The sequence below is a fragment of the Cinclus cinclus genome, chromosome 6 (assembly GCF_963662255.1).
Source record: "Cinclus cinclus chromosome 6, bCinCin1.1, whole genome shotgun sequence".
NCBI lineage: Eukaryota > Metazoa > Chordata > Aves > Passeriformes > Cinclidae > Cinclus > Cinclus cinclus.
In genome coordinates, this window is record NC_085051.1 from 62,573,847 (window position 1) to 62,591,203 (window position 17,357).

The following is a 17,357-nucleotide window of genomic DNA, read 5'->3' on the forward strand; positions in this document are numbered from 1 at the left end:
GGGTCTCAATGTCTACTGAATATTTTATTGAAGAATTTGTCTGGGGCTCAGTCTCCAGAATTTGAACCCCATTTGCACTGCACAGCAAGGACAGGGAAGAGCAATGCGTGCTGTTACTAACCCACATGAAATCCAGCCTGTGTGCAGCACCAGAAGCATCAGTGCTCAGGCTTTGTGAGGAAAAGAGCAATGATTCAGCTGTGATCAAAGCCTTGACTTTCCCCTTCAGTGCCCCCTGGGCATGGCATGCCATGCACTGGATGAACCACGGAGCATCTGCCCCAGGGTCTGTGGGGCCAGACCCATTCTGAACTTTTCGCATAGGCACAAGCCTTGGATACCAAGCCTGGGGTCTCCTTGCCAATGTCATGGGGTGCAGCCTGTCTCTGCAGCATCAGAAGAGGAAGCACAGGAGGGGACCTGATGGGTGAGGCTCCTGGCTCAGCTCAACCTCTCCTCCAAGGATTGTTGTGTCCTGGGGACATGCTGATGTCTCTGCTGGCACAGACAAGCCATGGGCAAGTCTTAGCCAGTTGCCCCAGCTGAGGTCCATCATCAGCAGAGCAGGACAGGGGCCAGCAGTGGGCCCAGGAGAGCCCTGCCTGGGCAGTCCTGGTGACAAGACACACTTACCAGAGTTATGATCTGTTCTCCTGAAGTTATGTTAAGGCTGGCTGATTCACTGCAGTTCTGAGGAAGCTCTAATTATATCTGTGAGCCAGATGGAATGTTGACATGGGAGAAAAAAAAATCCAAAAAAACCCTTTGGTCTTGTTAGAGGAGCAAGGCAAGGCTGTGTGGACTGAAGGACTGGGGCAGCATGAGAGTCCCAGGCCAGTCCCCAGCTGTCCCCCTACCCTAGGCCATCCTGTTAGGGCTGACACTGGTCTAGAGCTCCTGGCACACTGTGCTCAGCGCTTTGCCTGCCCCAGGCACTCCTGGCACATGGTGCTCGAGCAGCCAGCAGTGCTGTCACCCACCACAGCCCAGGCTGCCCTCCTGGCACAGGGAAGGGGGGCTCTGTGGGGCAGCAAGGGCAGATAGGGCTCCCTCTGCCCACACCAAGGGGCAAAGCCAGGCAGCTCCCTGGTGGCACGGCTGCCTGATCCAGCTGGTCACGCTGGGCCAGTGGCACCAAGGGGCTGCAGCTGCAGCCGGACACAGCTCAGTGCTCCCACTCAGAGACACAGGAACCACCCACCATGGCTGGCTGCAGTGCCCAGCCTGACTTCACACAGCTTGGCTGAGCACATAGACCCCAGGCAGCACGGGGTCAGTCCATGGGCACAGATCCTGGGAAGCACGGGGTCAGTCCATGGGCACAGACCCCTGGGAAGCACGGGGTCAGTCCATGGGCACAGATCCTGGGAAGCACGGGGTCAGTCCATGGGCACAGACCCCTGGGAAGCACGGGGTCAGTCCATGGGCACAGATCCCGGGAAGCACGGGGTCAGTCCATGGGCACAGATCCTGGGAAGCACGGGGTCAGTCCATGGGCACAGATCCTGGGAAGCACGGGGTCAGTCCATGGGCACAGACCCCTGGGAAGCACGGGGTCAGTCCATGGGCACAGACCCCTGGGAAGCACGGGGTCAGTCCATGGGCACAGATCCTGGGAAGTACGGGGTCAGTCCATGGGCACAGACCCCTGGGAAGCACGGGGTCAGTCCATGGGCACAGATCCTGGGAAGCACAGGGTCAGTCCATGGGCACAGATCCTGGGAGGCACAGGATCAGTCCATGGGCACAGACCCCTGGGAGGCACGGGGTCAGTCCATGGGCACAGATCCTGGGAAGCACGGGGACAGTCCATGGGCACAGACCCCTGGGAAGTACGGGGTCAGTCCATGGGCACAGACCCCTGGGAAGCACGGGGTCAGTCCATGGGCACAGATCCTGGGAAGCACGGGGTCAGTCCATGGGCACAGACCCCTGGGAAGCACGGGGTCAGTCCATGGGCACAGACCCCTGGGAGGCACGGGGTCAGTCCATGGGCACAGATCCTGGGAAGTACGGGGTCAGTCCATGGGCACAGACCCCTGGGAGGCACGGGGTCAGTCCATGGGCACAGATCCTGGGAAGTACGGGGTCAGTCCATGGGCACAGACCCCTGGGAAGCACGGGGTCAGTCCATGGGCACAGATCCTGGGAAGCACGGGGCCTCTCTGGATTAACCAACCTGCCAGGCTCAACCCCCTGGATCAATCAACATGCCCATGCCATTGTAGTAAAACATTTATTTGTTCAGGTGATTGAAGCTACCATGTTTACAGCTCGTGACCTCACCACTGGCAACGTGGAACATGACCTGGGACTGCTGCTTTTGCCACCAGATCTTTCATAATGATTTTTAGTTATAAAAACCTTGGACACCAGAAAAAACAGGTATTTTAGATTTTAAGTGGCAGATAGGAGATGGGAAACCTGTGAGGGGGGAAGACAGTTTATCGAGGCAGCCGACCTTGGTGGCCACATGGCCTTGGCTGCAGCTTCAAGTAAAGATTTCAGAAGGGTGAGTGCGGAGAGACACGTCAGTCCTCGGAGACTTGGAACCGGATTGTTTTCTGCCGAGTAACAACATCAGTGGCAACGTTTTCGGGGAGTGCAGAAGGGCTGGTGTCCTGCAGAGATGCCCCGGCTTCTGCACAAAGAGACAGAACAGACACAGTGAGGGCACGAGGAGCAGCATCAGCCTTTCCCATGGCCAAAGCCACGCTGATGTGGGACCACACCAACAGCCCCAGGAGCTGCCAGTCTGGGCACAGCACCCACTGATGGTCCCAGAACCGCTGCACTGCCAGCTGGGCACTGCACCAAGGGTCCCAGGAGCTGCCCCAGAGCTGGCCCAGACAGGAAGCAGCAGCAGCACCTGCCCTCAGCCCTGGCACCCACTGAATTGGTGCCATGTGCACTGCAGGGGCTGAGGCAGCAGAGCATGGCAGCTAATGGGAGACTGGGATAACGGGAGACTGGGATAACGGGAGACTGGGATTAACAGGAGCCAATGTCCCCACCTACATCCCTGCCACAGGTCTTGCCACCATCAGGGTGTGCAGGCACAGCGCTGCTGCTGCTGCTGCTGCTTCAGGGGAAATCCAGCTACCAAGACAAACCCCAGAACCCCCAAGAACCAGCAAAGCTCATTGCTCCAGAAACAGAGACTTCTCCAGTTTCTCAATTTGTTTCTGTCCTTGCATAGGCCAAGCCTTTGCCCACGGCAGGGACTCCAACTCCACACACTGCCAGGGGTTCACGCAGAGCTGGGCACACCAGAGCAGAGCAGCACGTGGGCACAGACACAGCACTCACCTTCCTGAGGTTTGCACACACGAGGAAAGGTCATTGCAGTGAGGATGTGCCATGTGTCACTGTCCTGCCCCACAGCAGGCACAGGGACAGCCCATGGGGCAGCTGTTCCACCCAGCACAGCCCCACTTACTCCGGGGAGTGCAATGTGCTGCTTCCATGTGCAAATACCAATCAGCCACAGCTTTACACTCATCTTTGGGCTGCTGTGGGTTATAGCCCCCACACTGGCCACAAGGAGCCCAGGCTTAGGCCAGGTGGAGGTCCCTGTGTGCCCACTGAGGGGCTGGGCTCCAATCCTCACTGGTTTTCCTCATTCCCTCTCCCAGTGGGAACTTCCCCTGCAGAGGAGGTGGCACAGCTTGCACACAGCACTGTGGGTGCCTCCAGAGCAGCAACCTAGCAGTGCAGGAGAAAAACCAGATCACAGCAAGCCAGGCACACCAGCCTGGGCTCACCTTTCAGATTCCTGACCCAGATGCTTCTAAAGCGCAGTTCTTGAGATGACCTGAGGTGACACAGCACCACAAAACGTGGAGCTTATTATGTTCATTTTAATACAAACACAGTCCCTGATGTGGAGTCTGCAGCCAGCCATGCGCCACATTTGCTCTTTCCCTTTCAAGTTCCCTTCCTTCCAAGCCAAGCTTCCCTTCCCAGTAGCAGCCTTCACATTGGCTCTTGTGAAGTAATCTATTGCATTGGAAGTCCACAGCCAGCAAACCCAGTAGGATTCACCTTTTGCTGGGCTGATGTTACTGGTTCAGGGGGTGGGTGCTGTCCTGGGACAGGCTGTTCCATGGGGTCTGACAGACAGTCCTCAGCCACTCTCCTCTCTCAGCCACTCACAGGCACAGGGCACTGGTGATTATTTTATTTTACACAGACACAGGGCACAGGTGTTCCTATTCCCAGAGCTGGATTTCCTGGCACCCCGTGCCCACTGCCCTGCACTGCCCACAGCTGGCAGTGAAGGGAGGACAAGCTGCTGCTGAGCAGGTCGGCTGGCACAGCCAGACCCCTCTGCCGTGCCTGATGTCCCCAGGGACAATTCCACCATCACAGGGGGTGCAGCACCACAGAATCAGTGGCCAAGGACTCGGTGCTTGGTGCAGGGAGCCCCAGCTGGGCTGAGAGTCCCTGGTGGGTGAGCACCCAGCAAAGAGGGGTCTGGCAGCACAGAGCTGCCCCAGGACACCCAGAACAGAGGGGTCTGGCAGCACAGAGCTGCCCCAGGACACCCAGAACAGAGGGGTCTGGCAGCACAGAGCTGCCCCAGGGCACCCAGCACAGGGGGGTCTGGCAGCACAGACCTGCCCCAGGACACCCAGCACAGGGGGGTCTGGGAGCACAGACCTGCCCCAGGCCCAGCACCCCAACACACAGCAGGCACACAGGGATTCATTGGCAAAAGGGAAATGGGAGAACTACGGCAGTTGCAAGCAGGACCCTATGGACTCACCACAGTTTGCTGCTTTTAAACCAGAACTCTGACTAACAATAAAATTACTGCCAATTAGAAGGCACTGTGCAATAGGTGGCTGCTGCTCGTGCAGCTTTTGGGCAGCAATGGTGCACCCTGAGGGCAGCAGCACCTTGGCACAGGGAGGTGGATGTTCCTGCACCATCACAGTGCTGACAGGTGTGACCTCTCTGCGAGGGGCACTGCTCAGGCTCCAGCACCACCAGAACTCCAGTGTCGCTGAGGCTCTGCTTCCCCTTGCCTGATGGGAAGAGAAGGGATCCTGAAAGCAGCTGTAGCCATTACTGCTGGTTTGAAGCCATTCCCAAGGAAGCAGTATGCCCCTCCTCTCTGTGCTCGGTGCCCACCACGGCTGCAGGCACACAAAGGGCTCTACTGCACCTTCTAGAGGGCACACACAGCCTCACAGCACTGCCCACCCACCACAGCTCTGTGCCACTCCACCGCTCTGGGATGCTCCCGGAGCAATGTCCAGAACAGCAGGGCTGTCAGGGTCCCCGGGAGGCAGGAGCATCCCTGTGCTGCTGGCACCAAGCCTTCAGCTGGTGCCACTGCCACACCATGGACTCAGGGTAAGGACATGCCTGAGAAGAGCAGGAAGGCAGCACAGACACAGAGACACAACACAACGCCCAGCTCCTCCAGCCACAGCAGCCCCTAACGCAGCCCCATCTCCAGGGAAGACCTGGGCACACCTGTGCATTCCAACCAGCACCCTGGAGCTAAGAACTTTCTGAAGGAGCTTCTCCTCCACCAGGGCCTGTGAATAAAGACCCTCTCATGGCTAAACCCTTGGATATTCTATAGCTGAGCAGGAGCACACAGCCCAGCTGCAGGTAGGTGATGCCTGAGGGGCAGGATGGCACCTGGGGCTCATGTCCTTGCAGACCCCTCTGCATCTGGGGGTGATGCTGGGGCCACAGCACATCACACCCCCCATTCCATCACCTGCTATGATGAGGAGTTATTCCAGTTTGGGGGAAATAGCCTGATGTCATTCTGATCCAGGAGCATCTTCTCACTTTTTCTGTCTCACACAACTGGCAACCTATGGTTTTTGCAGAACAGAAAGGACAGAGAATTTCCTCCTCCATAAGGCTGCCCACACTTTGAATCAAGCCTGAATAAAACAAAATGTCCCACTGCACAGTTATTCCACTGGGAACAGATGACTCCATGCCCAGGGCATTCCTAAGGGATCACCCTCTCAGCCAGGGAGAGAAGCTGGCACGAGAGGAACTCCCAGCTGCCCAGATCCCCTTTCCTGCACTATCAGCAGAGAATCCAACCAAACACAGGGCCATATGGTCCCTGTATGCCGCTTGACACAGAGGCACCATGGACAGAACATCAGCTGCACTGTTTAGAAAATTATTCCTTTGAGTGAAAAATTACAAATATAAAAATAAACTTCCTTAAACCACAAGACACCATTAGTATTTTAGCACTTTCACAAAACATCACACAGATTTAGGTCCAGTTTTAGACAACGTATAAACGCATTTTCATCTGATGTTGTTAAAACACATGAATAAACCCAGCCATTCCACAGCAAACCTCTGACACTCTCCCTCTACCCCAGCATGGGGGGAAGGTGTCTCTGCCAGCACAGTCCCTCACGGGGGCTCAGACCTTCATGTTAGACCCACGCTGGGCACAGCCCTTGTCATCAGACTGCCAGACCCTGGACAGACCACCCCTGTCCTTGACAGCACGTTATTTAATAGCTCCCTTCTGTTCCTGCAGTGCTCACAGCTTACCAGAGCAAGCCAAGGCGGGATTTATTTTTTTTTTTAAACTTTTCCAGCAGGAAGCGGGTTTTCTCATTTTGAGGCTTTGTTTCCTATTTGATCTCTGCATTTCCTGAGGGAAGCAAAAAGGGTTTCTAAAAAAGAAGCAGCCTCGTCCTTTTAGGTCTATTACACCACCCTCATTGACTTTGTTCTTCCATGACAGGCAATGAAATCACCCAGAGCCACCCACACTGGCCAAGAGCATCAGTCCTGCGCTGATGTCGGGGTGCCAGGGGCTGCTCCCCACTGTGAGATGTTCCCCCACAACTACCCTGGGGCCGCCTGCTTCCCTGCTTGGAGGCAGGCTGGCCTCAGGCACCTGCCTTAGCTACGGTGCCCCCAAGAACAAGCATACAGGGCATAAAATTTAACTATTCTCTCACTTTTATGGCCACAAAGCCCATCTTATTATTTGGCATCTGAGAATACACGATGCTCGCATATTCAGAGTTAAGCTGTCTCTAATTTGAATATGATGACCATATGAGTTCAATTAATATTAACTGCAGGCTTCCCTTTACAGTGAGCAGAGCAGCTGCCATCCACACAACAAAATCTGCACCTGCTGTCCCCTGCTGCTGTGGGGTTCCGTCCCTCCAGAGGGGCCCAAAATTACTCTGTCCCACAGGCACCACAATTAAGAGCAGCTTAAAGATGAGACCATCATCTTCCAGGTCCTTCAGTGCACTCAGGGACTGAAAAGAACTGGATCAAACCATAAAGTTCAGGGGAAATATGTCCCAAAAGCCTAGGACAGCAGGACATGACCATCACTGCCTGCCCAGCCAGTGCCAAGGTGTCAAATGGCCGTGTCCCTGCCTGCCCACCTGCCCACCTGGCTACCTGCCAGCCCTGCTCCTGGCCCTGCTCAGCTCTGCCCTGCACCCTGAGTTGCCCCAGCCGCGCTCCCTCCCAAAGGCTGCAGGACAGGCGCTGCCCGCACCGCGGGATGCAGCTGCTCTGTGGGTCAGGCACCTTCCCAGGGAGAGCCATGTGGGATCCCACTGCTTCCCAGTGCCCAGCCCTGGCCAGGGGGCACAAGGGATGGACCCCGCACCTGGGGCCTCCTCATCCTCCCAGCCCCATGGTGGGAGCTACGGTGCACCGAGGCCCCGGTGCTCCGGCAGGGCAGTCACCGCGAGGCTGGCTAGAGTACCGAGTGAATATTTTATTTTACACAACATAACAACACAGCGTTGTTGCTCCTGTACAGCATCTGCCTAAAAACAAAGGCAACACCATTGTCACGGAAAAGAAATATACAGTCTGACCGGTTTAAAAAATATCATTTTACTGATTGATCCAGAAGTGGTTATTTGTTAGGTTGGAGGAAATTGCATTTCCTTTATAAAAGGCTTTTTCTGTGAAAACTCTCTCTTTCATTTTCTGCTACTGCAGAACCAGGAAGCCAGTCCTAGAGCAGGGAAGGCACTGGTGCTGTTTCGTGCTTTTTTTCGCCCCTTAATATTTTTTCCTTTTTTTTTTCTTTTTTTAAATCTCTGAATGTTGCCTTCGGTTTTGATATTAAATAAAACCAAACAAAAACTAAATAACCCCCGATGTGCACTGGGTGGCTTATACAGAACCCCGCATGAACAAGCCATTAATCAGCGAGACAGCAGTGGACATCCAAATCCAATTCCCTGGGACAGGGAGTTTCACACAATGTTTGGTGTTTTGTTTTCAGTTAAAATAAAAAAAAAAAAAAAAAAAAAAGAAAAAAAAGAAAAAAGAAAAAAAAGAAAAAAAAGCAGGTCACACAGTGCTTTCCAATATCCACTCAGAACTGGAGAAAGTTGCTTTTCCGCTATCGGCACCGGCGCAGTCTGCCTGGACTAGCATCCCGTTCATGGACAGGCTCCGTTTGGAGCGCAGGCCGGGGGCACCGCGGGGCTCCAGCAGCTCGCCGCCCAGCGACCGCCGGCGCTTGGCCCGCAACGCATCGGCCGGCAGCGTGAGGAACTTACTTGGCTTGGATTGTGCTCTTTTGTACGAGTGCGCCGTGTCAGGGGGGCGGCTGGCCAGCTGCAGGGCCGTGGAGTTATTTCTGTTCGAGTTCTGGGGCTCGGCGCTGCCTCCAGCCTCGCCCTGCGCCTCGCTGCCGGGCTTTGGCCCTGACTTTCGCTTCTGCTTCTGTGACAGTGAGGTGCTGGAAGTCCAGGCGGGAGGCAAAGCGGAGGTAGTGGTGGCTGAGTCCTGGCTGGAGCCGGTGTCCGGTGACTGCGTCACACCATCGCTGGCAGCCTTGCAGCACTGGATGCCCTCCTCGTGCCCGAGAGCCTGCTTGGACATGGACTGCGACAGCACCCCACTGCAGCCCTGGACCTGAGCCCCGTTCGTCTGCGAGTACACGTTGCTAACCTTGGTGGCCTTTTGCTGCCCGTTGTTGTTACACACCTTGTAGCGGATCATGAGGATGATGATGAACACGAGCACGGACGCCACAATGATCCCACCAATGATGATAATCATGGTCCCACCCAGGAACTGGGACTGCATGAAGTGGCAGCGCACATAATCCTGCTCGGTGGTGAACTGCGTGCAGCCCACGACTCTGGTGGCCGTCAGTGAGGTGATCCCGTCATCGTAGATGGCCAGGACGCACAGGTCGTACATCGTCCCCGCAGCCAGGTTGTTCACCAGAAAGGTTTTGCTCGTGGGAGGTATCATTCTGGGGGAGAAGGACACCAGTGTGAATGAACCTGGTGGACACACCGGCACCTTCCCATGCTGTGGGGCAGCCCAGGCCATGCTGGGCACCACCAGGACTTGTGGGTCTGTGGGGCTGATCTCCATCCACCCAGCAGCCCCTGCCTGGCCTTTGATGTAGCAGCAGTCACTGCCCAGCCCCCTGGCACAGCTCAGCATGGCAGAGCCCTCCATTAGAGCAATCACATCAAAAACATGGAGTCACAGGATGGCTTGGCTGGAAGCAACATTTAAAGAACATCTAGTCCACCCTCCTGCCATGGGCAGGGACACCTTCCACTAGCCTAGGTTGCTCCAATCCCTGTCCAGCCTGGCCTTGGACACTTCCATGGATGGGACACCCACAACTTCCTTGAGGAACCTGTGCCAAGGGCTCACTCTCCTCATAGAGAATAATTTTTTTCAGTTATCTCATCTACATCTACCCTCTTTCAGTTTAAAGCCAGCATCCCCTGTCCTAGTAATGGTAAAGAAATTCACAGAAGAAATGACCAAGCAAAGCCAGAGCTGAAGGGTGCAACAGCTACACCAGGCAGCACAGAGGCCCCCTGCACTTCCCCAGCATGGGCACCACCAGAAAGCGCTGTAAGGAACATGGTCACAGACACTGTCCTCCTTGTGCTTCCATAAAGCCGAACACGTTAGGATCCATTTAACCCGTCTACCTTCACAACCTTTCTCAGATCAGTTCAGAGGATTAGAGATCCATTTGGATTATCTAAAAATAACACTGTTCTAAGTGATTTTCCCATTTCTGAGTAGAACTGGCACGATCCCTTCCTGAGGCTCCCACCATGAGCTGCCAGGGCTGGGCTCCACTCAGCTGGCACAGCATGGCACAGGAACTCCAGCAGAGGGGCTGCCTAGGCCAGGGACCACACACCAGCACCAAGCACCCAGCACGGCCCCACATGGGCAGGCTGGGGCTGCCTTACCTGTAAACAAGGGAGTCATCGTAAGTACCATTGTACTGGATTTGAAACATACGTATCCCAGGTATATTCCTCTGAAAATTGAATTTCAGCAGAGCCGTGGAGGACGTCGCTTCCGCGACGACCACCTTCTTATCCTGGCTGACTTTAGTATCCCCGTTGCTACTGCTCGCATTGGAGCCTGACTTGGTGGATGTGGAGATATCCGAGGAGCCTGGGTCAGGCTCGTGGATGTGGTTTGTGCTGTTCAGCAAGTGGGGGAGTTTGATGATGTGCAGGTCCACCGTCTGCGTGGCCTCCCCAGCTGGGTTGGAAGCAATGCAGGTGAAGGAGCCCGTGTCCTTCACCGTCGTGATAAGGATGTCAAGCGTCCCGTTGTCATACACCGTGGACCTGGTGGCATTGGAAATCAGTTTGCCCTCAGGTGAAATCCAATGGATTGCTGGCTCGGGGTCACCCCGGGCCTTGCAGCGCAGGGCTGCCCGCTGCCCCTCCAGCACCCGCAGCTCATGGGTGTGCCGGGTGATGAGCGGGGGCTCACACAGGAACTCCTCCTCTGGGATGGACCAGAAGTACCGGCCAGACAGGAGCGTAGGAGAGGCACAGGTCTCCAGGTCGTCCTCCCTGGAAAGGCGCCTCAGCCACAAAAGCTCACAGTTGCAATGCAAGGGGTTCCCACCAAAGCTCAGCGCAAACGTTGAGGGGCTGATAATTCCTGAGGTTGCCAGCACCTGAGCGCGCTGGAAGAGTGGATCAGGTGGAAGCTTCTGCAGTTTGTTGGATGTGACGTCCAGCCTGGTCATCTTGTGGAGGTGGGAGAAGGTCCCCTTAGGAATATGGTCAATCATGTTGTGGTCAAGACTGAGAGTGTGCAAACTGACCATTTTCTCCACAGCATCCCAAGGGATGGTTTCCAGATTGTTGTAAGACAAATCCAATTCCTCGAGAGCTAAAACATCATCGAAAGCTGTGGAAGAAATTAAAGTCAGCTGATTATTGTTCAGTATCAAGTGGTGGAGATTGGAGAGCCCACTGAACATGTCATTAGTGATCTTAGTCAATCGGTTGCTGTTCAAATGCAGAGCCCGCAAATTGCGCAGGTCGGCAAATGCGTGAGGTGTGATAAAACTGATTGTATTCCGGGACAGCGTCAGGTCCACCAGGCTGGTCATGTTGGCAAAGTCTTTCCTTTTAATGTTTGTAACAAAGTTGTCTGCCAGCCGCAGCTCCACGGTCCTCCTGTCAATGTTGGGAGGAACAAACAAGAGCCCTTTCTTGGCACAGAGGGTGGCAAGGTTTGGAGACAAGATCTGACAGACGCAGCGCTTGGGGCAGATCTGAGCTCGCACCGCTACGCCAATGAACAGCAGAAACAAAAGCAGTTTTTCCATTGTAGAATAGATTCAAGACCCTGCAAGGGAGAGCAAACAGCGGTTAGTCTCTGTGAGATAGGACAGACATAATAAAAGAGCCAAGATGGATAGTCTGTGGTTAAACCATGGAACTGAAGTTCAGGCAGCAGCGAGTCACCCTCACCATGTTACCTGGTTCTTCTTCACTGCCACAGGAGTACAGCTGAGAGTCAGGGATGTTTGTATACACACCAACACTCACGTGCAAAGGACAAAGTGATTGGAAAGCCACTTGCTGTCCCTCAGCCCCTCCTGCAAGAGCCCATCCTGCTGCCCAGTGCACCTGCACATCCCAGCAGAGCCACTGACCTCCCAGGCTGTTGGCCATAGTGACAAATGTCCAGGTACAGAAAACAGGGAGTGGTTCATGTGTGCTCCACTTGCTAAACTGAAACTCTCAGCAGCCTTGAAATCACAGAAGCTTAATGGGTTTACAGACATCTCCACTGAACATTTAAGCTCCTAATGCTACTTTCAGAATAAACTCGGAAGGAACTAATTTTATGTCATTCAAACACCAAAAAGGCAAACAAAACAAAACAAAACAAAACAAAAAGCCCTCACAACGGAGATCTAACTAAAAATGGATCTTGGGCTAATTTTAGCTGATCACAGCTTTCCAGCTCCCCCTGGAAAGCCCAGCAGCTCAATCAGCTTTCTTGCTTACACTGCCAGGCCCAGCTCCTCGTGGCAAGTGGGAACAGGGCCGATAGCAGCAGTGCCCACGCCAGCTCAGTGAGATCATCCACCAGTGACTATGCCAAAGGCTTCAGGCACGGGCAGTGGGAGGGCTGGGGGATGCTCCTCCGTGGAGCAGGTGGGAGCATGGGCCTGTGGAGAAGCACCCACGTGTCTGAGAGTCAACTGGTGCCTCTGTGAGCAGTGGTGCTCAGAGGAGCTCCACGCTGCCACTGAAGCACTCGGCTGCCTTTGGGACTGGCACAATTGCATATGTTTAGATCTGATTACTCAGACCCATTACCATCCCAGAGATGAATTAATGAAGCTCAGCTAACATACAGTTTAACAGCTAGCCAGAAGCAGAAGTCTTGAATCATCACTGGTATTTAAAAGCATTTAATGTTAGAACAACAATTATTGCTCCTGTTGACCAGTCTGTCCACAACCCAAACCAAATCCGTGGTGCTGTGCAAACAGAGGCAACAAAAAGATAAGTGAGAATACCAGCCCTAAGCCCTGCTTTTCAGCACAATCAGTGCACTTTTTCCTTATACTTCTGGGACTGCAAGTATTCAGGACTACTCCAGCTTTGGAGTTCCCACTGGAAAAACAAAAGACTGCTACTGCGGTCCAAAGCAGAGTCTGCTGCTGTGGGCAGTGCTGGGACCTGCTCCCATTACCAGTATAACCATCACCATTCTTGCTGCCATGGCTTAATGGAAGAAAGCAAAGTCCCATGGCAGTATTCAGGTATGTTTTGTGGGCTCACTTTCATGACAGCACTGTAAATCAGGGTGGCCCTGCAGGTGACAAGGACCTGCAGGAGAATGGCAATGCCAAGTAGTGGAGAAAACTGCCTGCTGCAGCCCTCAAACCCCACTGGTGTTACCCACTGGCCACCTCCCATCCCAGCAGCTGCACTTCATGGCCAGCAACTGTCACCTGTCCTTTCCAGGTGGGACTTCGCTCCTTTAATGTACATCTGGTAAGTACCAGATTGGAAAGGGCTCAGCAGCTCAGGGCATCTGCAGCATGGCCACTGGGTCCCTGCACAGCCTTGGCTGGGGACACTACACCCATTTAAATTTGCCAACTTAATGTTGCCAATTTAGGTACATAGCTATGATTAAAGTCATGGGCCTGGATTCAGCCAAGTCCATTGCTAGAGCTACCCAAGACTAACACGAGCTTGAACCCAAGTCAGCAAGTTCACACGTTTGGAAATACCATTACAAGATGAAACAACTTGAACAACAGCTGGGATGACAAGGTTACCACCAAGTTACCTACCAGCAGAGGTGGGGTTTTGGATGCTAAGAGAGTTTTGGATATTGTCTCTGCCAATATCCTCTGGCCATATCCCAGCATATGGCCAGAGCCGGATGCTACACTGTCTGTGACCATCAGGCTCAAAGGGCTGTCGTAAATGGGCCAAGACCAGCCAGTGGCCAGTTGCCAGCACTGTCCCCCATGACTTGGATCTAGGGACAATGCTCTGCCATGTCTCTAAGTGACCTGGGCAGGGAGGTGAGTGCACCCCACATACATCTGCTCATGACACTGAATTAGGAGGAGGGACTGAGCCCTCAGGAGCACGAGCTGCCTCTGGAAAGGTCCTGGTGGATCAGAGTGCTGAGCACCCACCAGCCCTGAGTGCAACAAAGACCAGTGAGGATTTGGCACCTGGATGCCTCAGCTGATGGAAATAGCAAAGCCACACCTGGATCTACATGAGGAAGCTGGTGCCCCAGGCTGTGCAGGGATGGGGACAGCCCATCCTCCCCAGCCTGGGCACCATCCCTTGCTGCAGGGGTAGCACAAACTTTTCACCTCCTTGCTGAGAAAACACAGAGCATTTCCTCCCAGAGCAGTCAGTACAGCAGTCTTGTGGCTGTGCCTCAGCACTGAGACATTCCAGAAAACAATATGAACTGCAGGACCTGGTGGCTTAGGAGGACAACTATCAAAAAACACATCTGCAGGAAGTCAGCCTGGACCTGTGTCCTCTCCTTTCTCAGCATACCTCATCCCCCACACAGATAATTTGCAGAGATAGCAGCACTGACATGGCTTGGAGCTCATTGCAGAAAACACTTTTTTGACTAATGAAAACAATATGTGATTCTCATTACTTGCTTAAAGAGATAAAAAACAAGAAAGGAAACAACATTCATACATAAAACAAGTGCCAGCTTCCTGGGAAGGTGAGCATTGCTCATTTACTGCTCACTGCCTGCAATAGGACAAGGGTAGTCAAGCTCTTCATGTGACATTTGTGATTCACAAAAAAAGCCTCTCACATATACTACTCTTTACATCATTCTGTTGCTATATTTGATCATTTTGAGTTATTCATCTGCCTATAAAACCCAAGTTCGAGTTGCTGTGGGCTGCATGACTTATGGTCACAGTGAGTGGGATCGATGTCTCCAAAGAGCCAGAAGCCTGTGCGTCCCAGCACACTGCCAGGGGCTGGGAGCCCTCCACTGTTCCCCCATTGGCTGGAGGGGACTGGCTGGAGTCCCCAGACTGCTGCTCCTCTCTTTTCCTACCCCCATTTCTCAGGTATGGAGCAGGTGTGACAGGGGGCTCATGGAGGCAGGGACCCCTCCAGCACTGTCACCCCCCTTCCCCTGGCCACTCTCGAATGGGACATGCCCACACAATGGGTGACACTCCCATGGTCCTTCCCACAAGTCTTCTGGCCTTCACTCCACCTCCAGCCCAGCTTTGGAACATAGAGCTCCACTCCACCCCAGCACCAGCTGCCCTCAGCCCCAGCCCTGGCAGCCAGAGAACAGCCATCCCTGCAGAGAAGAGGAGCCCTAAGCTCCCCTGGCACCAAGCACACACACGGGCAGGGTGCAGGGACCACTGGGGCACGCTCCAGCACCACACAGGGCTCTGTGACACCCACTAGAGGATTTCCATCGCTCCAGGGATGTCACTGAAAAGCATCTTGGGTATAGTGGTACACACACATAGTGTTTTAAGGTCACAACAACAAGACATTTAAGGTCTCTCCAACCCAAACCATTCTGTGATTCTACACAAAGCTTTCCAGCTCCTGAGAGGAGTTCCTGAACACAGATATGCCAAACACTGACACGCCAAACACTGACACCAACATTGGCATCAGACATGCAGCTTCCAAACAAGAGCAGGCCTAAGCGAATAGTTTAAACAAGGCAACTTTTAGCTTATAAAAACATTTTTATTGAATTGGGATATTACGGCATTTTAAAAACTGGTTTTGCAACATCACAACACAACACAAGGGAAGGGATGTGAAGGGATTTTCTGTGCCACTCCTCTATCCCTCTGTTCCACACCCAGACATTCCCAGGTGGTACTGAAGGTGAGTAGTCATGGTGGCCCTGCACGACCCCCTCCACACCCTCCAGCCATAGGGACATGTGGCTGCTCACAGGGACATGTGGCGAGCTCTGGCGTGGGGGAAGAGGCTCCTCAGGGTCACCACCACCCTGGTGCAGTCCCTGGCATGCAGACTGCCCAGGCAGAGGAGCCCAGGGTATGGGTGGGGTACACCAGCCGAGTCCAGGGTGCGCACCCGAGCTGCTGGCTAACTGCTGCAGGACACTGGCAGTGCCAGCTGTGCCAGCTGTGCCAGCTGTGCCGGTCATGCCAGCCACTCACCCACTGCTGTCCTGGCATAGGCTTGCTCTCACCTGCACACCCTCCTTGCAGCTCCTGCTGCCCGAGCACTCCGACATGCTGGCAGGTCATACAATGAGGAAAGCTGGGATTTTCACCTCATTGTCAAATGCCCACTGGTCCAGCTGCCAGGCTGCCCATATCAGGCACCCCCAGGGGGATGGGAAGGGCAGCACAGCAGGTGCTCCAGGGTCCAGCACAGCCTAACCATTCCTGGCCACATCCTGGATGTGACCTTACATCCTCACATAGCAGTGCCCAGGGCTCAAGACTCACCGTAAGGCTGCGTGGTGCTGAGCTTCCCACATCTCCAGCCTGTTCAAGTCCCTCAGGATGCCACCCCCTCCCTCCAGGTGTGGACCACACCACACAGCTGTGACTGGACAGCGACTCCACAAATGGCAAGCAGACAGGGCTCAGGACACACAGGTGTATAAACAATCTCCCACACACCCCAAACTCCCTGGAACTCTCCACCCCTGACACCACCTACAGCAGTGTAGGATACCCAGCATTGGCCATTGCTCACTTATTCCTTTATAAATGTGCTTTTAAAATATGGAATTATGGAAAAAATGAGGGAATTGATGCTTCATCCCCACAAATGTTCAAGGTGAGATTGGGTAGGACTTGGAGCAACCTGGTTTAATGGAAAGTGTCCTTGCCCATGCCAGGGGCATGGAACAAGATGAACTTTCAGGGCCCCTTCCCAACCAATCCTATCCTAGGATTCTACGAGTCTATGAATAAAATAATTCTTAAAGTTTCCTTTGCCAATAAATACCACCGTTTTTAATACACCAACACCTTCATTCCCCAGCAGGCACTGGGAGAGGGATGAGGGTGAAGGGGGAGCCAGGAACAGGCTAGGGCACTGTGGCCAAACCCACCATGCCCACCCAACACACACAGTTTAACTGGGGGAAAAGACAAGCAGAGGAAACAGCACTGTGAAGGGTGACATTGTCAGCACAACACACCAGAGCAAAACGGGGGATTAGCCATAAGCAGATTTCCAAGCCTGAACAGTTCACAGGTTTTATCAAGCACTGTAAAAATAACTTCTTTCTTCCATGGCCTTGCTTCTGCGCAGCCCACCAAATTAAATGAAAAGTAAACTAACAATTATTTACTCCAGATGGACATTTATTGTGCAACAATATCTTGCAATCATCGCTGCATTAACTGTGGCTAATTCTTATCTCAGTCACTGTACTCTTGCATAAACATATAGTAAATTAAACAATCTAAAACCAGACATTTATTAGGGTTGTCTCTACATTTGCCTGAACATCACTTGAGGATGTGAGTCATAAAACAAGGTGGATTTTGAGTTCTAAAGTTTAATTTAATGTCAAGGAGTACT

The 17,357-nt window shown here is 53.6% G+C and overlaps 1 protein-coding gene across 3 annotated transcripts in view; it reads right to left on the reverse strand.

The window, feature by feature from the left end:
* Positions 1-2,113: 2,113 nt before the first annotated feature.
* LRFN5 (leucine rich repeat and fibronectin type III domain containing 5) overlaps positions 2,114-17,357 on the reverse strand; it is a 35,957-nt gene continuing 20,713 nt past the window's right edge. For 2 of the 3 annotated variants that reach the window (XM_062495903.1, XM_062495904.1), the window contains exons 2-3: positions 10,227-11,634; positions 7,518-9,253 (exon numbers count right to left, since the gene is read on the reverse strand). In XM_062495903.1, coding sequence (XP_062351887.1) covers positions 8,338-9,253; positions 10,227-11,614 — 2,304 coding nt within the window. In that variant the 5' untranslated portion in view covers positions 11,615-11,634 and the 3' untranslated portion in view covers positions 7,518-8,337. Of the gene's footprint in view, positions 2,642-7,517; positions 9,254-10,226; positions 11,635-17,357 lie in introns of those variants that run through there. The other variant, XM_062495905.1, reaches the window with a different exon arrangement.